This window comes from Salvelinus alpinus, chromosome 26 (genome assembly GCF_045679555.1).
Source record: "Salvelinus alpinus chromosome 26, SLU_Salpinus.1, whole genome shotgun sequence".
Taxonomy (NCBI): Eukaryota; Metazoa; Chordata; class Actinopteri; order Salmoniformes; family Salmonidae; genus Salvelinus; species Salvelinus alpinus.
In genome coordinates, this window is record NC_092111.1 from 3585693 (window position 1) to 3612270 (window position 26578).

At 42.1% G+C, this 26578-nt stretch overlaps 2 protein-coding genes across 3 annotated transcripts; one reads left to right on the forward strand and one right to left on the reverse strand.

The window, feature by feature from the left end:
- Window positions 1-6032: 6032 nt before the first annotated feature.
- On the reverse strand, window positions 6033-16061 carry LOC139554454 (palmitoyltransferase ZDHHC3-like). Of its 2 annotated transcripts, none has more exons than XM_071367263.1 (7): window positions 15651-16061; window positions 10896-11233; window positions 10356-10480; window positions 9418-9514; window positions 8391-8472; window positions 7826-7956; window positions 6033-7440 (listed from the first exon to the last, which is right to left on the reverse strand). In XM_071367263.1, the coding sequence occupies exons 2-7, from the start codon at window positions 11199-11201 to the stop codon at window positions 7282-7284; spliced, it is 900 nt and encodes a 299-aa protein (XP_071223364.1). In that variant the 5' UTR covers window positions 11202-11233; window positions 15651-16061; the 3' UTR covers window positions 6033-7281. The 2 variants fall into 2 exon arrangements, with proteins under 2 accessions (XP_071223364.1, XP_071223366.1); XM_071367265.1 differs by having other exon boundaries at window positions 10896-11230; window positions 15651-15789.
- Window positions 16062-17127: 1066 nt separating this feature from the next.
- On the forward strand, window positions 17128-24815 carry exosc7 (exosome component 7). Its single transcript, XM_071367267.1, has 8 exons — window positions 17128-17413; window positions 17613-17714; window positions 17844-17938; window positions 18053-18218; window positions 22062-22132; window positions 22283-22406; window positions 22584-22739; window positions 24656-24815. The coding sequence occupies exons 1-8, from the start codon at window positions 17357-17359 to the stop codon at window positions 24758-24760; spliced, it is 876 nt and encodes a 291-aa protein (XP_071223368.1). The 5' UTR covers window positions 17128-17356; the 3' UTR covers window positions 24761-24815.
- The last annotated feature ends 1763 nt before the right edge of the window (window positions 24816-26578 follow it).

Genomic DNA, 26578 nt, shown 5'->3' on the forward strand with positions numbered 1-26578 from the left:
CTTGTTAAAAGTTCATTTGTGGAATTCCTTTCCTTCTTAATTTGTTTTAGCCAATCAGTTGTGTTGTGACAAGCTAGGGGTGGTATACAGAAGATAGCACTATTTGATAAAAGACCAAGTCCATATTATGGCAAGAACAGCTCAAATAAGGAAAGAGAAACAACAGTCCATCATGAAGTTTAGTCAATGCAGAACATTTCAAGAACTTTGAAAGTTTCTTCAAGTGCAGTCGCAAAAACCATCAAGTGTTATGATGAAACTGGCTCTCATGAGGACCGCCACAGGAAAGGAAGACCCAGAGTTACCACTGCTGCAGAGGATAAGTTCATTAGAGTTACCAGCCTCAGAAATTGCAGCCCAAATAAATGCTTCACAGAGTTCAAGTAACAGACACATCGCAACATCAACTGTTCAGAGGAGACTGCGTGAATCAGGCCTTCATGGTCAAATTGCTGCAAAGAAACCACTACTAAAGGACACCAATAATAAGAAGAGACTTGCTTGGGCCAAGAAACACGAGCAATGGATGTTAGATAGGTAGAAATCTGTCCTTTGGTCTGATGAGTCCAAATTTGATATTTTTGGTTCCAACCGCCATGTCTTTGTGAGACACAGAGTAGGTGAACGGATGATCTCTGCATGTGTGGTTCCTACAGTGAAGCATGGAGGAGGAGGTATGATAGTGTGGGGGTGCTTTGCTGTTGACACGGTCTGTGATTTATTTAGAATTCAAGGCACACTGAACCAGCATGGCTAACACAGCATTCTGCAGCGATACGCCATCCCATCTGGTTTGCGCGTAGTGGGACTATCATTTGTTTTTCAACTCGACAATGACCCAACACACCTCCAGGCTGTGTAAGGGCTATTTGACCAAGAAGGAGAGATGGAGTGCTACATCAGATGACCTGGCCTCCACAATCACCCGACCTCAACCCAATTGAGATGGTTTGGGATGAGTTGGACTGCAGAGTGAAGGAAAAGCAGCCAACAAGTGCTCAGCATATGTGGGAACTCCTTCAAGACTGTTGGAAAAGCATTCCGGGTGAAGCTGGTTGAGAGAATGCCAAGAGTGTGCAAAGCTGTCATCAAGGCAAAGGGTGGCTACTTTGAAGAATCTAAAATATAACAAATATTTTGATTTGTTTAATACTTTTTTGGTTACTGCATGATTCCATATGTGCTATTTCATAACAAAATAGTAAAAAATAAAGGAAAACCCTTGAATGAGTAGGTGTGTCCAAACTTTTGACTGGTAGTGTATGTAAATAAGGTATTCTGTTTTTTTATTTTTAATACATTTGCAAAAAAATCTTTAAAAAAAAAAAAATCTTTGTCATTATGGGGTATTTTTATTTATTTAACCTTTATTTAACTAACATGATGCAGCCACCACTATGCTTGAAAATATGGAGTGGTACTCAGTAATGTGTTGTATTGAATTTGCCTCAAACATAACACTTTGTATTCAGGACAAAAAGTGAATTGCTTTGCCAAACTGTTTTTGCAGTATTGTTTGTGCCTTGTTGTAAACAGGATGCACATTTTGGAATATTTGTTATACTGTACAGGCTTCCTTCTTTTCACTAAAGTTAGAAATGTGGAGTAACTACAATGTTGTAGATCCATTCTCAATTTTCTCCTATCACAGCCATTACACTCTGTTTTAAAGTCACCAATGGCCTCATGGCAACTGAGTTAGGAAGGATGCCTGTACTGTATTTTTGTAGTGACTGGGTATATTGATACACCATCCATATTGTAATTAATAGCTTCACCATGCTCAAAGGGATTTTCAATGTCTGCTTTTTATTTTATTTTATCCATTTACCAATAGGTGCCCTTCTATGCGAGGCATTGGAAAACCTCCCTGGTCTTTGTGGTTGAAATTCACTGGTCAACTGAGGGCCCTTACAGATAATTGTATGTGTGGTGTACAGAGATAAGGTAGTCATTCAAAAATCATTGCACACAGAGTGAGTCCATGCAACTTATTATCTGACTCGTTAAGCACACTTTTACTCCTGAACGTATGTAGGCTTGCCATGACAAAAAGAGGTTGAATACTTATTGACTTTAGACATTTCAGCTTTTCATTTTGAATTAATTTGTAAACATTTTCCACTTTTATTTTCTGTGGTATTGTGTGAAGGCCAGTGATAAAAAAAAATCAATATTGTATCCATTTTAAATGCAGGCTGTAAACACAACAAAATGTGGAAAAAGTCAAGGGGTGTGAATACTTTCTGAAGGCACTGTATGTCATGTAGCTGAGTCTACCATTAATGTACTGAAAGGGGGCAACATGAGCCTTGAACCAGCCTCTTTCTAAGGAACCTCATACCCCATTACTTCTGATGTCTCTCCTCAAAGTGACTCTGGCACAGACAGACATGAATCAGATTCAGGAACTTCTACAAAGAATTAATCTACAAATCTACAAAGAATTAATACATGCCTGTGAGGCGTGTACATGATGAGCAGATAATTAGTTGAAGTTATTTGGTTAAAAGGTCAAACTGGAATGAGCTGGAAAAGGAAGCACCTTTTAAAGATAAAATAAATAATGTATTTTTGGAGAGCATTTAGTCTGATATGATAGTCAACTTTAGTCACAGTATTTGATAGTTGGGTCATTCTACGAAAATGGTGGGTTTCCTGTCCCGGCGTTATTCACCAGGAAAAACAGTTAAAAGTGTGAGATAATGACACAAAAAAATATTGTTTCAGGAGTCATGGTTTAGTGACATATTTTGAGTTTCTCCCTCTTTAAATGCCATAATACAAAGACAAGTATTATAGTTATTTAGTGGACTACTTAAAAACTAAAATATCAAATAAATATTACAAATAATTTACAAGTAATAGCTGTTCCTCAATTTCATGTCACTGGTGCTAAAATGTATAAAAACCACCACTTTGAAAAAGAATGCAAAATCCTTGCCAACTTCTTCCTGGGTCAAAGGTTCATTGGAGACGGGATTGTTTTGAAAAGCACATGGTGAGTGTGCACTCTCTTCATATGTTAACAATTTAATGATTAACTTGGTAATTTCATGCGAGGACTTAAGATGTGTCACACAGTTTATAGTAAGGGGAAAGGAAATTGGATTAAAATGATTTATAAAATTGCACGATTAAGTGATTTATTTACAATTTAAGAAGTGTGGTTTGAGCTACAGTGGCCGCCGTCTTAGATATGCCATCTTGTCTGTAGATTTGTCACTGGTGTTATCGTCACTGGTGTTACTGTTCTTGCTGGTAACCCCAATGACAATCAATAACACCACAAACTTTTTTCTCAATGTAATGTTTTACAAAACCCTCAACAATTATATTTAAAAAAATACTTATTAGCATTTTATTACTGTTTCAATATTGCAATCACATAATTAAAGACTGAAATTACATTCTAGAAAGCCTGAATTGTCATCTAAAATACAGGTAACACCAGTGACAAAAAGGCAGCACAAGCATTTTTGTTTATGTAAAGTAGTAAAAATATAAAAACATGTTAAGCTGTCATTTATGTTGATTTATAACGTTAAGGGGTTAACTTATCTGACTATACGTTTTGATAAAAAAAAAAAAAATGAACATTTGTAAAAGTTTGCTGTTCAAAAAGCCACCATTTTCATAGAATGACCCAGTTATATGTGAGTCACTACAGAGCTTATAAGGGTCCATCAGTTCAAGTAGGAGATAGCAGTATTGAGATTTAGGTAGTTGAATGTTCTGCTTTAATATAAAAAAAGGTGCACCAAATCAGAAAGATATGGTAGTAGATTTGATTGAAGCATCTTTAACTTTAAAGTCACCTATTCATAAAAAAATTAACTGCTTAGAAAAAGTGACTGTCCGGCCTCTCGAGTAGAGCGTCGCAGTGCTTGAGGCATCTCTACAGATCCGGGTTCGATCCCGGGCTGTGACACAGCCGTCCGGGAGACCCATGAGGCGGCGCACAATTGGCCCAGCATCGTCTGAGTTAGGGGAGGGTTTGGCTGGCCAGAATTTCCTTGTCCCATCGCGCTCCAGCGACTCCTGTGGCGGGCTGGGCGCATGCACGCTGACACGGTCGCCAGTTGTATGGTGTTTCCTCCGACACATTTGTGCGGCTGGCTTCCGAGTTAAGCGTGCAGTGTGTCAAGAAGCAGTGCTGCTTGGCAGGGTCGTGTTTCAGAGGACACATCGCTCTCTACCTTCTCCTCTCCCGAGTCAGTACGGGAGTTGCAGCGATGGGACAAGACTACCTACCAATTGGGGAGAAAAAGGGGTAAAAATAAAAACAAACAGGAAAGGTGACTGTCATGATAGTGTCATGCTGCTTTAGTGACTTCAAAGTTTATTTTATTCTTCATAATACATTTTTAAAAATCTATAAAATGCGGTCCATACACATTTCAAATGACACCCATGCCGTGCAAATGCACTCTGCATTCTCAATTAAGAGAGAAACATTTTTGTTTGATGAATACATAACCATGGTGTTCATTCAGCATGGCTTTGACAGTCGGTAAAATGCATTTTCATAAAAGGTCAAATGTTTCTGAAAGTTCCCCTGTGGCCTCAATGGTACATTCCACCATCAGCTGTACCAAATGATATGCGGGGAGGGTGAAAGAGTTCAGAGATTCCTATGGCACCAAAAATATTCCACATGAGTTAGTCTGTGGCCCAAATGGCACTCTATTCCCTACACAGTACACTACTTTTGACTAGAGCCCTGTGGGAATAGAGCCCCATTTGGGATGTAGCCATAGCCATTCTGTTCATCACCAACAGCCCATACTCTTTCTATAGTAAGGCTTCTGAACACACAGATTGATTGTGTGATCATTTTCTCACAGACAAAAGGCATTTTCACTGAAGTATCTGCTTTGAATGAAGCTTGTTTGTTTGCAACTGGTGACCAATTGCCTTGAGCCAATCCACACCGTCTCTTAGGAGACCGGTCTGTGGCTTTTCATAGTGTGTGAACTAGTTAGCATTGTCCACAATGTTCTTTCAGCTTTCAGTGCACGTTTCACTGGCCTAACTGTCATCACCAATGTTTGTCCCGCAGAGCTCAGCTGTGCCAGATTCATAACCACAATGTCAAGCCGATAGCCTGGTTTTGATACGAATTACACTTAGCTGCATGCTTCTGTTCCAAAAAAGTGAAATAATATGTACATTCAATTTACCAGTTTTGTAGTTATTCAGTGATCAAATGAAAATCTCAGAGGGCATCACAGTACTTTTTCTATGGAAACAGTTGTCACATACACCAGCCAGTAAGACATCATGCTACAACAGACAACCATCGACCACTGTCCCCAGCCGCTACCGCAGTTGGACTTTCAATCCATTGTTGTTCCCAATCTCATCCTGTCATGATCTTTGGAGGGGACCCATCCTGCACATGACTGACAGCCTGTGAGAGGAAGCAGATACCCTATTCAACTGAAACTTAAGGTTACAAAAATATCTTTACCCAACTTCCATTGCCCATGGTGTACTGTCCTATAAGCAAACATTTTTTTTGGGGGGGGGGGGACTGAGCAAATTGTAGGTGTTGTGAGCGGAAAATTGAACGTTGTGAGAATTTTATGCAAGTTCCGGCACGCGATTACAGTGAATACTGAGGTGGAACCCTTACAGTTTTAGACAGTAGCCAATAGGCTATTTGATCATAATGTAGTCCCTCCAACAAAACCAATGGAGCAAATCCCATAACATTTTCAGATAGAAATAGCTTTTGATTTCTATGATATAGCCTACAGTAGTCTGTATGTGGTGTTCAATGCAGGCCTACATTGCATGATACCTTTAAACATTTTTACATTATGAAGGGTTAGACATTAATTACTTTTTACTTGGTCTGTAACACCATGGGCCAAATATGTACATTGCATTGTATGATGCAAGAAACCACTTTACAAATAATTTATTATTATTACCATTCAGAGAATTAGACAATGTTGACTACCCCTCTGCCTACTGGCTCATTTCCATATTCAAGCCTGTCTCAAAATACAACACTGCCCTTTTAATTAAGACACAGACGCTTTTTACCCGACTAGTTTTTCAAAAACAGCTTAAAGGGGCTGATATAATTAAGCAATAAGACCCGAGGTGTGCTATATGGCCAATATACCACGGCTAAGGGCTGTTCTTCTGCACGACGCATAGTGCCTGGATACAGCCCTTAGCTGTGGTATATTGGCCATATACCACAAACCCCAGCGGTGCCTTACCGCTATTATAAACTGTTTACCAACTTAATTAGAGCAGTAAAAATACATGTTTTGCCATACCCGTGGTATACAGTCTGATATAGCTGTCAGCTAATCACATTCACGGCTCGAACATCCCAGTTTATAATGTTGATTCGATCACAGAAAAAAACGTTGATCTACGTAGTGCAAACTAATGGGGTGAACTCAGTGAAGTTCAATCTCTCGAGTCTGTGCGGCATGGCATTTCTTCTGCGCGGCAGTCCTGCGGGCATGCGTGCAGCTTAGAGGGCGCATCGCCTATAAAAGGCAAAGAATCTGCAGCTTGCAGCAACAGATTTGGCTGTTCTAAACAGCAAAATATAATGCCTTGTGGGTCGGTAGTACATCAACAGCGTGTCACTGGCAACAAGGCTATCGCTTATACCATAAAGGATACATTATGGAAAGGCTGAGGTACTGCAACGTCGGGAAGAGAAAATAGGCCTATTGGAACCGATCGTTTTCGTCCACTGAAAAGCCAATCTGAATTCAGCTCGTGCGTTTGCTTTGTTTAGGCCTAGTCCTCAAACAGGACCAAATACAGGAAATACTGTACGTCGGGGGTTTAAGAGCGTCTACCCTTTCTATCCCAAAGGTAAAGCCCAGTTTACAGCCACGTCCGATTCGGTCTCTGGCTAGGTTACATCAGCAAAGGCTTTCTTTAAAATGGTAAACGTGAGAGAAGCAGAGACTCATTTTACAGTTGATGGTTTTGCAGGGCTTGGCTGTGATTGTGAACAGAAGGGAAAATAACGTATTCTTCATACAGATATCAAAATCAGCACTAGGCAAAGAAAGAAACCAAAATAAGTGACAAGTATTAAAAACAGGCAGATAAAGATTTTTTTCTCACAAAGAAGACCCTGAAATTTAAAAATGATCAAAAACAGAAAAGGAGAAGAAGTGTCAAGAGTCAATGCTCGGTGAAGTCAGGCCACGGGAACAGTATCGCCTGTGCGCATCGTCAGTCCGCACCGTGAAAGACAGGCTGGTAGCATGGGTGCTGGAGCTTGGCGTCTTCTTCTCAGACAACGTACTGGTAATAGTCTGCCTTCCCGTGGTCAGGGGTTGCAAAGGGACTTAGCCAGGCTATGGAGAACGGATGGCCAAATACCACCCTCATGTTCATCCACTTTGTCCTTCTAACCCATCTTCTCTCCTCCTTTTTCAACTGCTCTATGCCCTGTAGGTAAGATCCGACAGGCAAAACATCAGCAGGAGACCATGCGTCTCAAAATAATCCTGGCTACTTATACATCTTGGGGACGGTTCCATCAAGAACCTGAATAAAGCTATGTGCAATCTGGATCTAATAGCTAAGCAGCATGGTTGGGGCCAATTCCATTTCAATTCAGGAAGCAAACTGGAATTCTAATTCCAATTGTCCTCAACGCTTTTCTACGACAAAAAAAATGGTAATTGGAATTCCAGTTGACTTCCTAAATGTTCAAACGGAATCAACCCCAAAAACCTGCTGAGCAGCGATGGTGAAGAAGGAAGAGAGGAGCATTGAGTGGGGGAGTAAATGGGAGCAAAGTGAAGCTTGGTGGCGTGTTCAGTTCACTTACCGTCTCATCGGTACAGATGGAATGGACCTGGGACCCAAACATCACTGAGGTGAAAATGAGGAAGAGGAGTCCCTCAAAGCAGAGGAAGATGAGGAGGATGACGGTCGCAGGAGGAGAGAATGTACTGCACTCTGGGGAGGGCCGAGGGAAGAGAGGAGAAGGGAGGGGAGAGGAGAAGGGAGGGGAGATAAGAGGTTTAAACTGGAGGGCACTGATAGTCTGGAAGCTGAGGAGAGGGGTGCTGGATTCCTTCTCATCAGGTAAGTATTATCTTAGGGGGCAGGAAAGGAGAGACAAAGGTTGATATCCTGTATGTGTCATTGACCAATTAAGTCATGCTTTAACAAAGAGAGAGTCAAAGGATGTGAAAGGAGAACAATCAGGGTACTGGAAAGGAAAACAACATGATACTTATGAAGTAGTGGAAATAAATCATTGCAAATGGAAACCACGACACCAAATCTATGAAATGTGTTTCTCTGTTGCGGAATAACCACGCAAAGTTAAAAACAGTATGGTGGATTTGACAGAGAATGCTAACATAGCTGAACAGCATGGTACTCACTCGTCCAGTCGGACTCAAAGCAGAAGATAAAATGGAAGGCCACCATGACCAGGGCATGTAGGGATATCAGTGAAATGTACATCTGAAAGGGAGACAAATATTACATCGCATCAGCTAACACAGTAGTAACATTATATCAGTTAACCATGCAGTGCTCTTATTTTGAAAAAGTATTTATCATAATTCTGTCAAGATTTTGTACATTGTTACGGATACAGGTATCCTGTGTGTATTCGTTTTCTCTCCTTCTGCCCTAGTCACAGGTGTCACTCATCAGTCGCCAATCAGAAGACACACCTGCTCCTTTTCCCTTACCCAATCACATCCCCTTTCCCTTGGTTTAAAAACCCCCAGTCAGTTGTTTTCCCAAACTCTCTCTCTGTCTCTGTCCGTCTCTCCCTCCGGATTGAGTTCTCTCTTTTGTTTTCGCACCTACATGTCACATTTGTCCGTTATTATGGGAGTATGTATTGTAATGGTGTATGACTGTTTGTTTGTTGGTGGGAAAAGGGGATACCAAGACAAGTCGCCCATGGGCATACATTACCCGTAGGAAAACATTGTCTAAGAACCTTAGTTAGAACTGGGCGGACCACCCACTGTATTTTATTGGTTAGTTAGCTAGCTGTGCTTGAGGCAGGTAAGACTAGCTTAGTTTTTTGGGGGGACCGTGTGTTTACCATGTGTTTAAACCACAAGTGTTTGACGGTAGATTTAGGTTGTTTGTTTTTAGTTCTCACTGTTCCTTTTCACTTATGATTTGTATGAGATATGTGACGGGTCTCGTTTCCATCCCCCCCTAGTCTGCAGGGCCAAAGGGGTCTGTAACACCCAGAATGGAATAATGTGTTGTATTGATGAATGTGGGCGAGAGTTTGCAGGTCTGTAGGAGGACATTAGTCGGCATTAACTGTCAGGTATGATTGCTGAGACGAGTAGCAACATCTCACGTGAGGGAGTCGACCACAGCTTGTGGCGAATGTATGCTTGAGTAATAGCGGAGTAGCTCGAGGCTAAAAACACTCACTGTGAAAAGCACAAAGAATTTCTGGTTCTTCTCTCCTATGCAGTTGTTTACCCATGGGCAATGGTGGTCCATCTTCTTGATACAGCGTTTGCACACACTGCGAGGGGCACACACAAGGACATGACGGTACGGTACAGCCACATAGAGAAGAGGCCTGGAAATGAGCCAAACCTGTGACCTACACAAGCTGCTCCTTCTGGAAGCATGAAGACCAGCCACAACGCCTCGCTAATTAAATCCGGCAATTAAAACACACGCACACCGACACAGCAGAGTGACTGGAGAGATCCTCCACTCCTTCTAGCCACCTTTAGCTGCACGGTGCACACTGCCTGCGCCCCAAATGGCACTCTATTCCCTAAAATGGTGCACTATATAGGGTTACATTTGGGACAAACAACATGTTGACACTGGTGGAGGTGAGAGATGGGAATAACCTGTGGAACTGTACTCTCCCATCACACAGGGGAGTCACGGCAGAGATATATTATTTAAGGGAGAGGGTAGCAGACTGACACCTCAACTAGGCCCTGACACATCATCATCATCAATTATCTGCCATATGGAGCCGCAATATGTTTTAATAGAGGTGTTCTGATACCATGGTATTCTCTGAAGGTGGAACAAGTGTTACAGTATGGTGTCATGACATTTATACTATATGGTCACATCAATTCACATTTTTTTGTTGCTATGTACTTTCCCCCCCCCCAATTCCTACTTCAACTAATCCCTTTTTTTGTTTTAGCCATTTTCGTCCCCTTGAAACTAGGCTCAAGCACTTCAAAGTCCGGGGAACAACTCCTTAGCCATCCAGTAAGTACCGGTGGGTATAAGTAATGCAGCAAGGCTGAGGCTAAACGACATCGGCAGGAGAGAACATTGGAAGAAAATAAGTGGAACGGGACAGACTAGACTGCAGCAGTCCTGTACTGTACCTGCAGTGGTGAGCTCTGTCGGGCTTTATACTGCAGCACTTGGGACATTTGTAGACCACCTGACCGGGCTTGAGCTGCAGGCTCTCGATAAACTCCTTGGTCGCGTTCCCTTTAGGCACCGCACCCTGGGAGAGAGGCACGGGTTAGGGCAGGGGTATTCATTCAGATCTGAAAACAATACACACAGTTTTGAACGAGTTCTCTACAAACAGGTTTTCTAGTGAAGACAACTTATTTCTAGACTGAAAGCACTGCATTTGACAGTTTAGCCTGAGAGTCCACTCACTGACTCACTGGGTGCGTCCCAATAATATCTCCTTTCTCCTGAAGTGTGTACTCGTTCACCACTGCCCACAAATCTAAAAGCATTGGATTGGTGGAGGCAAGGGCTAGTAAGAATATCCATCATATTTTTTTATTCCAGTCATTCCCTTTCAAATCAGTGAAGGAAGGTGAACAAGTGCATATTTTGGAGGGGGGGGGGATTGGAACAAAGCCACAGAATCACTGAGACAGACAGACAAAGCCAGCCAGACTAACCGGGTCTGTGCACATGGCCCGGGCGTGCGAAGCCAGGGCGAGGAAGGCGAGGGTACTGAACAGAGCCCCGTTGATTAGACTATAGAGCAGGTTCTTGGCGGGCAGCAGCATGACGAAGAGCACCACGAACTCGGCGTAGAACACCAGGCCCCAGGTGACGACGCCGCACACGATGCCGCAGCAGTCGCGGATGAACCACACGGCGTCGGAGCGGGGGCGGGTCGGGGGAGGGGCGCAGTGCTCCGGCTGCAGGTAACCGGCTTGCCTCTCGATGTCCCTGCAACGGTGCGCCGGGCTCTTCTTCATTCTAGAACGGATGCAGATCTCGCCGCATGCTGCTGGGAGAAGGATTTGGACGGTTAGGAATAGGCTACAGATGTAGGTGTCAACGAAGTGACGTCTGATGTGCCAATGTCGCAATGCATTTTCTAATGTTGTTGGAATGCGAGGTTGTCGTAGTGTAAATATATAGAGGTGGTAAATGAGAAACTACAGGTGTATACAGGAAGTGAAGTGTCAATGTTGCATTGACTGTACAGACACTATTGTTGGAATGTGGTCTCGTTTCTGTTATTTGTTGGAACGTGGTGTTGTAGACCGAAAACAAATGTTTGACTGAAAAGGCTAGAGACCTGTGTGTTGCATCATCTAAACCTATCTGAACTGTGGCGACGTAGCACCGTTGACATGCTATTCAATCATCTGTGCAGACAGACCGTAACGGACAAAGGGAGTGAGAGGAGAGGAGACGGCGCATGAGAGTGAAGTTCCTGTTAGTCTGAGCAAGTCAATTAACCTGGTCAAAATGTCTCTGTGGTCAGTTTTGGCCCACGTTTAATAGAAACAGAATGTCAGGGTACTAAATACAGCCATATACGTCGAACAATATGAAGAAAAAAACAAGTTCACAAAAGCCGAGTTATTCACTGCCTTTTCAAATGTATTTATCAATCAAAATGTATTTTATAAAGCCATTTTTTACAAAAGCAGTTGCTACAAGGTGCTTATACAGATACCCAACATAAATCCCCAGAGTGCCAGCAGTGCAGATGTAGAAGCACAGTGGCTAGGAAAAACTCCCCCCTCTGAAATCTGGCCTACAAGAGGTCAGAATTACATCCACTGATGTGGCCAACTCAATCTCACTTTTATGATTAGCCATACGACCTTAATTGAGCTTTAGCCTATCGGCTTTGAGGGGAACCCTGGTCCAACTGACATTCCTGCCAGAACTGTTTTCATATCCTGTTTGTAAAAGCCCACTATTCAAGCATCCCTAACAACCAGAGATATAGGCCAGTGAGTAAGTAGCCTCATAGTGACAATCAACCTGAGATAAACACATTACTATGCACAAGGCTACACAGTGCCCTCCCCCATCCTCTGGTTGTCTCCAACATACACTACAGACTCTGGACAGTCTGCCTACACACAACGGGCGTAGAGCCCACCTGCTGTGTTAGTGGGCCTGGCCATGGCTATCACTTTCCCCACTCAGCCCAGACATTACCATCTGCTGCTGATAGCCTGGCCTGAATGTGTTAGCATAGCAGTAACGGCGTCTCGCTAATTCACCGGGTCAGTGTGTCACTCTCTCTCGCTCTCACACACACACACAAACTACAACACTCCCATCCTGCAAATTGGGCGTAGCTAATTCATCATTAGCCTAGTTCATCATAAAACCATGATGCATATCATTTGTTTTGTCAAACAGCCAACAATTGAAAGGCCTTTGCTGTTATCCATCAAATGCATTCAGTTTGAGTCATTTCTGGTAAAACCTGCTTCAGACAAAGGAAGTGGAATGCTAATATCTCGTAGGGGTCGTTCCATGTCATTTCAGCAAGCCATGACACCCACCATCTCAGATTGTTCTGAAGTCGTTTCTGTAGTTAGAAACAGGTAAGATTAGCATTCCTGCAACATTATTTTACTGAAATATAATGATCTGAGAAATTAAGTAGATTGATTGCCCCCAAATTGGCCATTTTAACTTATAGGATTAATATAACACTCAATAAATATAGTACCTAACATCTGATTTAGACCAAAACATTTTCTAACAATGAGTAAGACATGAGGAATCCAAGTAAAGTCAAAAGCCACCCCCCACCCCAATCCCACCCCAACGCGTATACAGTATCAGTTCTCCATGTCTGACAAGTAGTATGGAGCTGCGGCTCTGAGTATAGTTTCTTCATCCTATGTAATGTGTTCAGTGAATTTGGTGATGTTTCCCCCCCTCCCTGTTCAAAGAAATGAGTCATTAAAGTTGTTAGGTTTATGTCCCATCATACATACTGATATTACTAGATTCTGACCACTAGATGGAAGAGCACCATCTAGTGGTCAGAACCGGGTAATATCAGGACGGGACATGAATCAAACAACTTTAATGACTCATTTCTCTGAACTGGGGGGAAATTAGTATTTCCTAAATATTGGTGCATTACGGTAATGATAAGCAAGTTCTGGTAATGAGTGTTTCAGTTTGCCATTAAACTGTACTGAGCTCTATTAGAGATTCAGTAACCCAACACATCATCGAACTGTACTGAGCTCTATTAGAGATTCAGTAACCCAATACATCATCGAACTGTACTGAGCTCTATCAGAGATTCAGTAACCCAACACATCATCAAACTGTACTGAGCTCTATCAGAGATTCAGTAACCCAACACATCATCAAACTGTACTGAGCTCTATTAGAGATTCAGTAACCCAATACATCATCGAACTGTACTGAGCTCTATCAGAGATTCAGTAACCCAATAAATCATTAAACTGTACTGAGTTCTATCAGAGATTCAGTAACCCAACACATCATCAAACTGTACTGAGCTCTATTAGAGATTCAGTAACCCAATACATCATCGAACTGTACTGAGCTCTATTAGAGATTCAGTAACCCAACACGTCATCAAACTGTCCTGAGCTCTATTAGAGATTCAGTACCCCAATACATCATCAAACTGTACTGAGCTCTATCAGAGATTCAGTAACCCAATACATCATCAAACTGTACTGAGTTCTATTAGAGATTCAGTAACCCAATAAATCATCAAACTGTCACTTGTTAATCCCAAATTATCTGCATAAAACAACATCTGATCTTAATGCAATTGACTAAAATACCGTACTTAATTATGTGCATGTATTATCAAACGTCAAAAGTGGACTTAAGCATTTAAAAAAAAAAAAATCCTATTTTTAGAAAAAGTAATTTCTCAAGTCTTTCAAATGTATTTAAAATGAGACACTGTGCCATAAACTAGGCATCTTAGTATTCAGAATGATAGTTGATTGTTGCAGATGCATAATGGTTTTCTGATTCAATTTGCTACTGCTATGGTTCGCTGGTTTCTGAGAATCACCAGGTGGGTGTTGAAATCCTCTTTCTTGTGCTTTTTGAGGTGGAACAACCCATAGGTGAATCAATGTTGAGAGATGACTGAGCGTCAACTCCCATAGAGTGACCAAAGCTAACAGTATCTCGTACAACATCATAAACACTGTTTCATAGAAACCCAATAAGTCAGGAACGTTGCACTATATCATCTCTTAATGCTTCATAAATCCAGTGACACAATCTGTCACCAAGGACGATGCTACATAATGAAGTCACTATAGCTACTATGGCATTTGTACACATAAGCCAAACCACTGTCACGAAAAACACTTCCAAGCAGCGTCGATTAGCTATTATCTGCTAAATCAATGCTCTATTGTGGTTGACTGGAAGGGGGAGTGTATAAACTACTCCTTCACTGAATGACATGCTGCTGTTATTCTGAATGAACGGATTTTATTATCATCTTTGTCTTACAGCAGAAAGAATCGTTTTACAAAACTGCCATTCCATTCTCCCGTCGAGACAGCAATATATATTTTTTTTTTAACTAGGCAAGTCAGTTAATAAGAACAAATTATTATTTACAATGAGGGCCTACCCCGGCCAAACCCTAACGACGCCGGACCAATTGTTCGCCGCCCTATTGAACTCCCAATCACATTTAGCCTAAGTTTCAGAATTCAACTGATACTCAACCATTAATAAACATAACGGCATATAATGTCTAACAGATGACTTCAATGGACCATTTACAGAAGACTGGAGTGTGAGTACTACACTGTATGAGTGCTATAACGCTGAATGAGACATCAGTTTAATACATGATTTATAGGGATGCAGGACGACCTGCTGCTTGGATGCCTCCAAACAGTAATTAATACAACTGAGGAATGATGGCAGACACCGAGGATGGGTGTGTCTCAACGGGACAAAATAGCAGTTAACAGGCTGATGAGACTTCCGTTTCTAACCTCTGCTGGCAGTCGCTGACTGTGACATAAGATACTGCTGGCAGCTGAAAAGATACTGCTAAACCTAGCCGAAAGGGCAGCAGATGGCGATATTGATCTGGTATTGATAGTACTAACCCTATCTTTTATTTTGAAATTTCCTAACAAACACCTTACACTGAGTGTAATAGTAAGATGACAAATTGAATAAAACTGGTCTTTTGATCTTCTATGTTAAGTCACAATCACTGTTATTGAGCTAGAATAATATGGTTCATTAGCTAATGCAACAAATCTCGATTCCGCTGTCAGATTCACAATATAATGCGAGCTAGCTTGGTAGCTCCAATGATTAGCATGGTTTCACAGGTTTTATGGCTTTACTTAGTTAGCTAATTTGGTTAGTTTAGCTAGGCAACGGTAGAAACAACCATGATGATTTCAACTCACCTCTTTCCTGGTTGAGGAAATACTTTTCAGAGAAGAGAAACGTTACTCTGTTTGACTGTCTGGCACGCAAACGTTAGCTAGGTAACGTTACACCATTCACAACAGTAAATCGTAGCTGATTGTACCAAGTTAGCTAGCTTACGTTCACTAGCTAGTGTGGAGGTAGTTAGCAGTACACCTTGTTGTGTCTCACTATTCACGCTTGACGTATCGAGTCCATCGTTAAACTACAAAACCACTTAGTTTCAATATTTCCTGCGATTCATTTGGAAATGTCCATAAGTGCAGACCTAACGTTACTAGTTAGGTGGATGGATGCCTGTTTCCCCATTACTCAATATAGAAAGCGCTCTCTGGCAAGCAATAAAAAAATCAGAGGAAAAAACAGGAAGTGCCCTGCCTTCCATGCGCAAGACTTCTGTGCGCTCCAAAGGTTATTTGGCGTTCCCCTTTCGTTATCAGTATATTTGTTGCCTCTGCAAGCAGATCTATCAACAGATTTGCCTACCCAATCCCAAAGAACTGCATCTAAAAACAGATGTAGGATATTAGTGTAGCTAATGGCCCAAAGGCCGGCAGATGGTGATATTGAGTCGTTTTAGTGTACCGTCCAAAGCGAATGCATGCAGCTGGCTATTTAGTGTATAACACGTATATCCTCCATGGACCAGTTTGTACATACATCGGGTCTGAATTGAGAATGTTTTAATGATGAGAATGCGGAAAATATGGGTACTTTCTTTATGAAACACATTTTCCACCACCATGTAAGAGTGGCTAATGGTACTTCCTGATGATGTGCCACGCTTTCAGCCAGGGGTAAACAATAGACTGCTGCTACTTGATTGGCTGAACACCATACACCCAGCGCTGTATTCATGACAGAAACATTGACCATTTAAGAACCAAACAGAGTAAACGGAACGAAACGGGGAGGGATCTACCTGAATTTGTCCAATAGAAACTCTCGTTGGCATTTTCTGTTTGGAGTAAACGGTTTGCAACAGAATCAGCATAATGATTACACCCCAGGACTAGCATTCATATTAGCATGGTTATGGAAAGTGGTGTTTCATAAGGAAATTACGCAAATTTCCCGTTTTTTTCTCACCATTAAATCGAGTTGAGGAGGAAATCGACGCCTTTGCAGCCTGAATGGAGAATGTTTTATGTTTGAACGGGTCCACGGGGGATACAAGTGTAGCCTGCTGCATGGACTCCCTTTGGACGGTAAGATGAAACGACTCAATATCGCCATCTGCCGTCCTTTGGGCTATGCATCTAACTCAATTTAAACTCCAACTCTACTATAAAGTAGTATTTTGCTAAATATCATCCCTCGCCTACTTTTATGTAATAACTATAGCTATTTGGTTCATAAAAATGTCCAAGTTAAAACATAGCAGTAATCAAAAGAAATATCGATCTTAAAATTGTCTGAGTTTGAATGCATAACAAGCCAAATCATTGACATGTTATCTCAAAGGCTATGAAGTACAAATTCAAACAGTCCAAAAACATACACAATTCCGGGCATTTGAATCGAATGGTAGAACTGTGTTGATCTGTACACTGATCCAGCATCAATCTGGATAGTTTCTGCCACTGAGGTACAATAAGAAACTTAGTTTTATCTGTGCCTTTTTGCCGCTCTTTGATGACGTACACAGCGGAAGAACACATGAGGTATTTTAGTGCAACGCATCATGGCTACTGTACAAGTCAGTGAGGCTGAAAAGGTGTATATTTTGCATGGTGTACGGGTAGGTGGTATTCTGAAAGATATTGCTACATGCTCTTGTTCAGTTTACCTTTTTGCATGAATTCATTGTTTTATGGCTAGCTGTCTTTCTTTACCACAGCGAAAGGCATCCTTTTGACATAGCTAGCTAACAAGCTAACATTAATGCCAGAATGTGACAAGATATTGTTCTTATGTTCTATGGTCATTTTTTTCACCAGGATGACTTACGGGTTGATGGACGAGGATGCGAGGACTACAGACACATGGAGATTGAGACAGAAATGGTGTCAAATACAGATGGCTCAGCCAAAGTGACACTGGTAATTTCAATGCTCCTTGCGAAACAATGTTGCACATCAAAAAGCTTACACAGTGGAATCTGACATGTCAGACAGTGAGATACATGTATCATATCCCTGCATTCAATATATGTGTCTTGTCGCTTGCAGGGGCATACAGACGTGCTAGTGGGAGTCAAAGCTGAAATGGGAAAGCCAAGGCCCATGGTCCCAGATGAAGGCTACCTGGAGTTTTTTGTTGATTGGTGAGTGCATTGTTGTTTTGGTTGGAGTACAGTATAAATCTAATATGAGGGACACTGGTGGTAGTGTTGTAACAAGTCATCTGATGAATCACCCTCTTCTTGTACCCCTCCTAGCTCTGCCAATGCCACACCAGAATTTGAGGGTCGGGGTGGTGATGAGCTGGGCATGGAGTTGAGCAACACCCTCTACAAAGTGTTCAACAACAGATACAGTGTGGACCTGAAAAGCCTCTGCATCAGCCCAGGGGAACACTGTTGGGTGCTCTATGTGGACGTGCTGGTGAGTGACTGACATGGCAACGGGGCCTCAAAGTAGAGGTCTTAACAGGTTTCAAAATGGATCTGTGGCTTTCCTACCCGACGCGATATGCATCAATTAATTATTTTAAAAAAACGTTCCGAATGGACCCAAGGACAGTCAGACCCGTTCCGAAAAGGCCTGTGGCAAAACCGACCCGTGCCGTTTCGGATCCGAGAGACCCGTTCAGATCTGAGTAGAAAGAGAGAGAGAAAGAAACCTCCGACCTGGTGCTACCAGCACCCTCAAAAGAACGATATTGGCCAAATGATCCACAGTTACATGTCCCTTAACTGCCTATAACAAATTACCAAAAAACGATTTGCTTCGTCGTGTAGCATATTCAAAACTTCATAGCCTATTGTTTTATTGGTTTTTACTTTCCTAAAACAATAATTGTTGACCTCATGGTTCAGATGTTGGAGATTTGAACGCTAAATGCTTTAGGTCATTGCTTGCATTTAGGCCTATAGTCCAATGTAGGATATTGATATTTTAAAAAATAAATATGAAAGAAGAAAAGCTTAGGCCTTAGAGAGACCGCTAGAAAGATAGAGAGATGCCGGCTCCGTGTTCCCAACACCACTGCATTCTTTATCCTTGTCAGATAGGCTATTACCGCTGTACAGAAGGAGGAAAATTCGTTAATTTTCAATCAGATTATTATGTTTTTTCTTTTTTTTATAAAGATGAGCATTACATTGTTCAATGAATAAAGGTGGAACTCTGGTAGGCCTAAAACATTCTTCCTCACTGCAAGTTCAACAGCAGGTGTCAATTGAAGCTCTGGTGCCAGGGGCGGACTTAGTGATTTGGAGGCCCCAGGCAAGGGCCAGTCTGATTGTCCAACAAATCACTTCAAAAAGTAGGTCACCTTGACATCCAAAATAATTCCAGCATCCAAACTGTGCACCTGCCAGCTTTTCTTCAAATCGCAAGTGGCTGAAACTACTGTATCTCACCGGAGAGAGCATCCGAGCGAGCGAAACGGCGCCCCTCTCTAGGTTTTACTACATGTAGCCCATGTATCTGATGGTGGCGCCCAAAAATTGTATTACATGCTATACTCTTTTTGGCCAGACAGCATCGATACATGGGCTACACATGCATATCATTTGCCTTGACGATGATGGCAGTATTATCAGCAGCACCTGTCTTTTTACAAAAGAAACGCGTATTGTATACCCTTAGAGTCTAAGGGCCCGGGGCTGGGTTTCTCCTAAGCTAGCCTCTTTGACAACCAGGCTTCCTTAATACGGGTAAGCCTGGGGAGGTTTATGGCCAAAACAATTGCTATAAAGGGTGGAGACGCGGTGTAAATCTGTGACCCCGCGCTACATGTCAAACCAATCAAATGCCTTGCTTGGGCGGAGCGCCAATAGTGCTCACTAGATTAGTGTCGTAGGTGCAACAGTTTGCGCAGATTCTTTTTACAGTATGGCGGGAAATCGCTGATTTAAAACCTCAGCAAATGTTGGCGTATGTCCATTTTGTGTATAGAGCACACTTCTGACAAGACAGATTTATATTTTTCCTCCGGGTGTTCTTTCATTTTCTGCGACGTTGCAAACTAGCGTACGGAACAACTCTCTGCAAAATGTCCCTCCCGGTCTGAAAACAGTGACGAACCTAACACGTAGCACCAACAGGCATGTGGGGGGAGGGTTCTTAAAATGTAACATCCAATCAAAATCTTGCTGCTGAGAGCTAACGGACCATTCAAACGGTTTTTGCAATTCTACAGACCTCCGAAAGGAGGCGTGACAGCGATGTGATTTTGGAGATATTGCAACGCGACGCTTCTACTAAGCTAAAATATGGAATTGTTTTAAGATGTTCGTATCACGGATACGTTGGCTATCTGATGTAGAATTTTAGGACAAAAGGAAGAATGATTTGAAGTGTCTGTCCTATATCTGAGAGAGATTTGGAAAAAATGTTTTTAACCGTGGTATTAGCTGTGTACCTTTGACGTGGAGATGCCCTATTCACTTCCATACATTTTTCGGCCCTGTACCGGGTTACCTTCAGACTAGTCCTGTGGCACTTGTGGGGGTTTAAGAGCAAAACGGAGGGCGTCTCATCTTTCCGTAGAGGTGTCATATTCTTTTTTTATAAACTGGGTGGTTCGTGCCCTGAATGCTGATTGGCTGAGAGCTGCAGTATATCACGTGTATGACAAAACATGTATTTTTACTGCTCTAATTACGTTGGTAACCAGTTTATAATAGCAGTAAGGCCCATCTGGGGTTTGTGGTATATGGCCAATATACCACGGCTAAGGGCTGTATCCAGGCACTCCGCGTTGTGCTTAAGTACATCCCTTAGCCGTGGTATATTGGCCATATGCCATAGCCCCTCAGGCCGTATTGCTTAAGTAGACCAAACCGTTCGGACACTGCAGACGTTTTCGTGACAAGACTGAATTTCAAGATGTCGCCTGGTCTGGCAAACACAGCTGTAGTTCTGCCACCTTCCAATGCAGATGTGGAATGACGACATCAGCAGATGCGGTGGATTGAAGTGCAGCCCATGTTTTTTAATTATAATTTTTTAACTCTAGCTTTAACAGACAGATTTTGAGTGTGATTGTTTTGGTTATTTATTGTCTCGAGGAGCATGGGGGACCTCAAGCGGATAAATTATTATATGTACAGTACCAGTCAAGTTTGGACACCTACTCGTTCAAGGGTTTTTCTTTATTTTTTTACTATTTTCTACATTGTAGAATAATAGTGAAGACATTAACTATGGAATCATGTAGTAACCAAAAAAGTGTTACACAAAAGATTTTTCATATTCATGGTTTGAGTGCGAGTTGCCCCTATAGCAGGCCTACCAGTAATTCTATTTTATTGCTACAAATACAGCATTACAGTTGGAACTTAATTAGGCTAAAGAAAATGTCTCAGAATGAAATAAAAACACTTATTGCATATTTGATAAATATGACATAAATGTTAAATGTTAATGTTAAATGTTTAAACCTTCACAAAAGTTTTGAACAGGCTTATATTGCAGCAATTACCAAAAAAGGTGAGTTCCCACTGTAGGCCTACAAATGACAGCAATAGGCTAATGATATTTATTTTACAACAGGCCTACTTCAGTAGCGGTGCGTGGGTAAAATCACTGGGGAAGTCGAGACAGAAAATGTAAAGGCATATTACAATATGTGTTATGGATAATTGCGTTGTTTGCTCTGTAACCTGTTAGTTCATATACTGTACCTTGCGCCCGTAGGCCTAAAAAGACAGTGGCAGAATACATTCAACCACACCTTTTTGTTTCATCACAAAACCTGGAGAGCGACCTCTGTCTAGTGAAGTCCACAAAGCATATTGCATGTCACAAATGGTTACATGACCTGCTAAACAACTATTGATTTAGAACCACGGAGAGTTACCGTAAGTCGCAAAGAAAACAGGAGCTGCCTCCACTATTCCAGCACCATTTCAACATCAACATTTCAACATCCATCAAATCACCTCTGCTTAGTCTAATAGTGACAACTAAAAGATACCAAAAACGATTTAGTCCAGTCGACTTAGAATTAGTGCATTCATGTTAGGTGAGTGAGACAACATATCACCCTCGGGGGGGGGGGGCAGGGAAGAGAAGAGCTTTGACTGAGCTGAGCGGGAGCTGCCCTCCGTAGGGCTGGGAGGGCCAAGAGACCAGAGGTGGCAGGAGTGCTCGGGTTGGGATGTAGGGTAGCCTGAAGGTAGGGAGGGACAGTTCCCCTTTCAAAGTGTAATTGGTCTCTCTTATTTATTTATTTGTGTGTGTGTGTGTGTAGTCATCACTTTTTGTTTTGTTTCTCAGCTCCTGCAGTGTGATGGAAATCTTTTTGATGCCATCTCTGTTGCCATTAAAGCAGCTCTCTTCAATACAAAGTAAGGCGCTAAGCTTCAGTTACCACTTTGCTCATTAAATTGCAAGAAATAGATGCTGTGATTTCATAAAGTCTGTCCTACAGAGCTCCAGCAATAGAACATCTAGTCCTGAGTCAAACACATTCTTGACTTTCCCTCTCTTCCCGACAGAATTCCCAAAGTGCACATCTCTGAGGATGAGGAAGGAGGGAAGGAAATAGAGCTGTCAGACGACCCCTATGACTGCATGCGACTCAATGTGGAGAACGTTCCCTGCATCGTGACCTTGTGCAAGGTGGGTTCGGTCATTGACATGGCAACACCTGCTGAGATGGTATTATAAGTGTAACAAATCACATCATTTACATGAGTACATAAGTTTAGTTTAGACAAAGGATAGTAAGCTGGATGGTTTTGTCCACAAATGATGGTTAGTCACACATTATTTGTGTGTGTCCTCGTCTCACTCCAGGTGGGCCATAGGCACGTGGTGGACGCCACGCTGCAGGAGAAGGCGTGTTCGGTGGCCAGCCTGATCATCTCTGTCACACACAAGGGGACGGTCACCTGTGTCAGGAAGGTGGGGGGAGGCAGCCTGGACCCAGAGAGCATCTTTGAGATGACAGAGGTGAAATAGGATGCCTCTTTTTCATACCATCTGTCTTCACCCAGGCAAACTTATTAGCATAGAATGTTCAGTTGTATCAAATGTTAACCTTATCAGCACAACACAAAGTTGGTTACACAATTACACCTTTTGTGTAGAGGAAATTCATGAAGTGTGTGAATGTACAGTTTATTTTGTTTATGTGAATGCATTGCAATGTACAGTGCATTCAAAGTATTCAGACCCCTTGCCTTTCCCCCCCATTTTGTTACGTTATAGCCTTATTCTAAAATGGATTTAAAAAAATCACCAATCTACGCACAATACTCCATAATCACAAAGAGAAAACTGGTTTTTAGACGTTCTTGCAAATGTGTTAAAAATAAGACGCACAAGTATTCAGCCCCTTGCTTATTCACATAATTATTAAGATCCTTTGCTTTGAGCACCGAAATTGAGCTCAGGTGCATCCTGTTTCCATTGATCATCCTTGTGATGTTTCTACAACTTGATTGGACATGATTTGGAAAGGCACACACCTGTCTATATAAGGTCCCACTGTTGACTTGCATGTCAGAGCAAAAACCAAGCCATGATGTCGAAGGAATTGTCAGTAGCGCTCCGAGACAGGATTGTGTCAAGGCACAGATCTGGGGAAGGGTACCAAAACATTTCTGCAGCATTGAAGGTCGCCAAGAAGTGGCCACACAGTGGCCTCCATCATTCTTCAATGGAAGAAGTTTGGAACCACCAAGACTCTTCCTAGACGTGGGCACCCGGCCAAACTGATCAATCGGGGCAGAAGGGCCTTGGTCAGGGAGGTGACCAAGAACCCGATGGTCACTTTGACAGAGCTCCAGAGTTCCTCTGTGGAGATGGGAGAACCTTCCAGAAGGACAACCATTTCTGCAGCTCTCCACCAATCAGGCCTTTATGGTAGAGTGGCCAGACGGAAGCCACTCCTCAGTAAAAGGCACATAACAGCCTTCTTGGAGTTTGCCAAATGGCACATACTCTCAGACCATGAGAAACAAGATTATCTGGTCTGATGAAACCAAGATTGAACTCTTTGGCCTGAATGCCAAGCGTCACATCTGGAGGAAACCTCGCACCATCCCTATGGTGCAGCATCATGCTGTGGGGATGTTTTTCAGCGGCAGGGACTCTGAGACTAGTCAGGATTGAGGGAAAGATGAAAGGAGCAAAGTACAGAGAGATCTTTGATGAAAACCTACTCCAGAGCACTCAGGACCTCAGCCTGGGGTGACGGTTCACCTTCCAACAGGACAACGACCATAAGCACACAGCCAAGACAACGCAGGAGTGGCTTCCGGACATGTCTCTGAATGTCCTTGAGTGGCCCAGCCAGAGCCATGACTTGAACCCGATCGAACATCTCTGGAGAGACGTGAAAATATGTCTTAAAGTAATGATGGACTGTCGTTTCTCTTTGCTTATTTGAGTTATTCTTGCCATAATATGGACTTAGCCCTATTTGGTAAAAGACCATCTTCCGTATACCCCCCTACCTTGTCACAACACAACTGATTGGCTCAAACGTATTAAGGAAAGAAATTCCGCAGTTTTTAACAAGGAACACATGTTAATTGAAATGCATTCCAGGTGACTACCCCATGAAGCTGGTTGAGAGAATGCCAAGAGTGTGCAAAGTTGTCATCAGGGCAAAGGGTGGCTACTTTGAAGAATCTCAAATTCAAAATATATTTTGATTCGTTTAACACTTTTATTTTTGGTTACTACATGTGTGTAATTTCATAGTTTTGATGTCTTCACTATTATTCTACAATGTATTTTTTTAAATAAAGAAAAACCCTTAAGAATAGGTGTGTCAGCTTTTGACTGGTACTGTGTGTGTATATATATATATATATCTCCAACACAAACATATTCTGATGCTCTGTTGTGTGTCTCTACAGACAGGGAAACGGGTAGGGAAAGCCCTCCACGCCCCACTCATGGAGCTTCTGCAGGAGGAGGAGAGTCTGGGAAAGAAGAGACAGAAAGTGGGCTTTCTTGGTTAGCATCGCTGTTTTTGTAATTGTTTACTATTCTAATAAAGCTTTTTTTATTTGTACAGTCTGTTTTTCCTTGTCTGTTTTCTGAGAAAAGTACGAAAGGTATTTTTTATTTATTTAAAGACTTATGCAATGTGTCTTCCTTACACGTCAAAGCAGGGAAATTCTGAATCACCAATAAAAATTGTGTATGGGTATTTTGAACAGTGTCTTCTTGGCATTCAAATGGCTCCAATAAAAACTAAAGCCCCTTTTGAGTCTTCCAGGTTGGCCAGGATTTCACAAATGTTCAGCATTAAGTGAAGTTCATATCAAAAGTGCTTATACTGTGTATCCTTTAAACTATATGTTTTTCTGTAATTGAGTAGATACAACTCTGAAAGTCGCTGTGTCCTATTGTCCTTGCCACGTGTTCGTGTCATCAGAGGAGCATAAAGTGCACAGCCGAAGAGCAGATGTGAGACTTGACCATTTCCACTTCGTAAGAGCCCTGGCCTGGGGCGTCTGCTCTGTGCTGCCTGAGAGGAGACTGGTCGAAAGAAACATGTCTGTTTACTACTTCACCATTTAAAAACCTGACCAAGATCCTGAGTAAAAAAATGTAAGCAAAGAAATGAAGTTACATTGCAATCATATTAGAGATCATTTAGTTGATCATTAAGTGAGTAAGATGTCATTTGACTCATAGAACCACTATTGTTCTCTTTCAAAGTACAGGGTGGGGACCACTGGGACGCCCAGACATAAAACAAGGATGTCAGTGCATGCGATGTCTCGGTCTGGGAGAGTATCAGGTCCTAAGGTTGGACAGGTCAATTACACATTTATTTTCCTTTTGTGGAAGTGAGAGGGGAGAAATTGACAGGGTCTACATTGAAGTAGTCATTCAACATTCCAGCAGGAAGAAAAAGGTGGATGCCTTACACTATATAATTGTCAGAATATATTTATTTCCCGTGTTTAAATAGTTTTTAATCAAATAAGTTAGAATTTGAGAACATTTTTGTTACACACAGCTCTCATTTTCCGGAAGATTAACTGCAATACAAATATCTGGCATTGCCACCTTACTGGAGCAGGAGCCTAGTGCTCAAACTTTGTGTCCTCTTTAATTGAGTCCATCCTGTTTTCCAACTGCGTCTGTTCTGTGGTGCTGCTGGACCCCAGATGAAGGCAAAGATGCACCCATAGAGGAACTACAGAAGCAGATCAATGACATTGTTCAGGATCTAAATAGTATGAAGGAGCAACAGGCTTTGAAGTCAGGTGAGATTCCCACAGACTGGTATTGTGCAGGACCCTTTGGACATAACAGTATTTTTGTTTTAACACTTCTAAAGGCGCTCTGACCATACAGTTTCCAGCTGGTAGAATTGAATTTTAAATGTTCTCTTGGCTCCTCAGTTTGTTTGAAAGGGGTCAAGGTTCATGGCGGGTGTTTCCTGGAAGAGCTACCACACAGCCTTTGACAACAGCATTGCCCTTGGGGGTGTTATCAGTAATCCCTTGTCCAAGGACTAGAACATCCATCTCAGCGACTACATCCACCATCACATTGGCCCAGATGAGCTGATCTGGCTGGACATCAGTTACATGGTGACTGAAAGCAAATGGATGGACCAGGCAGGCAACAGCATCCTCTACAAGAACTGGAACTCTGATTCCAGATCCCCAAAGACAAATAGTTCCCAGAACTGTGCCATCCTCTCAGAGTCCATTGGTGGGAAATGGTTGGACAAGAACTGTAATGAGAAGGCCTCTGTCTACGAGTTCAACATCATCTGAGGAGTGCCATTTATTTTATCTGCATTTCCCCTGCTTGAA

Bases quoted from the DNA above. Each gene is read 5' to 3' on its own strand.
- exosc7 (XM_071367267.1), top strand. From the start codon at position 17,357: ATGGCTACTGTACAAGTCAGTGAGGCTGAAAAGGTGTATATTTTGCAT. The intron at 17,414-17,612 runs GTAGGTGGTATT...TTTTTTCACCAG, and splicing joins ATATTTTGCATGGTGTACGG to GATGACTTACGGGTTGATGG. The intron at 17,939-18,052 runs GTGAGTGCATTG...TACCCCTCCTAG, and splicing joins CTGGAGTTTTTTGTTGATTG to CTCTGCCAATGCCACACCAG.
- LOC139554454 (XM_071367263.1), bottom strand. From the start codon at position 11,201: ATGAAGAAGAGCCCGGCGCACCGTTGCAGGGACATCGAGAGGCAAGCC. The intron at 8,473-9,417 runs GTGAGTGTTTTT...TCTCCCTTTCAG, and splicing joins AATTCTTTGTGCTTTTCACA to ATGTACATTTCACTGATATC. The intron at 7,441-7,825 runs GTAAGTGAACTG...TCTTACCTACAG, and splicing joins CCATCTGTACCGATGAGACG to GGCATAGAGCAGTTGAAAAA.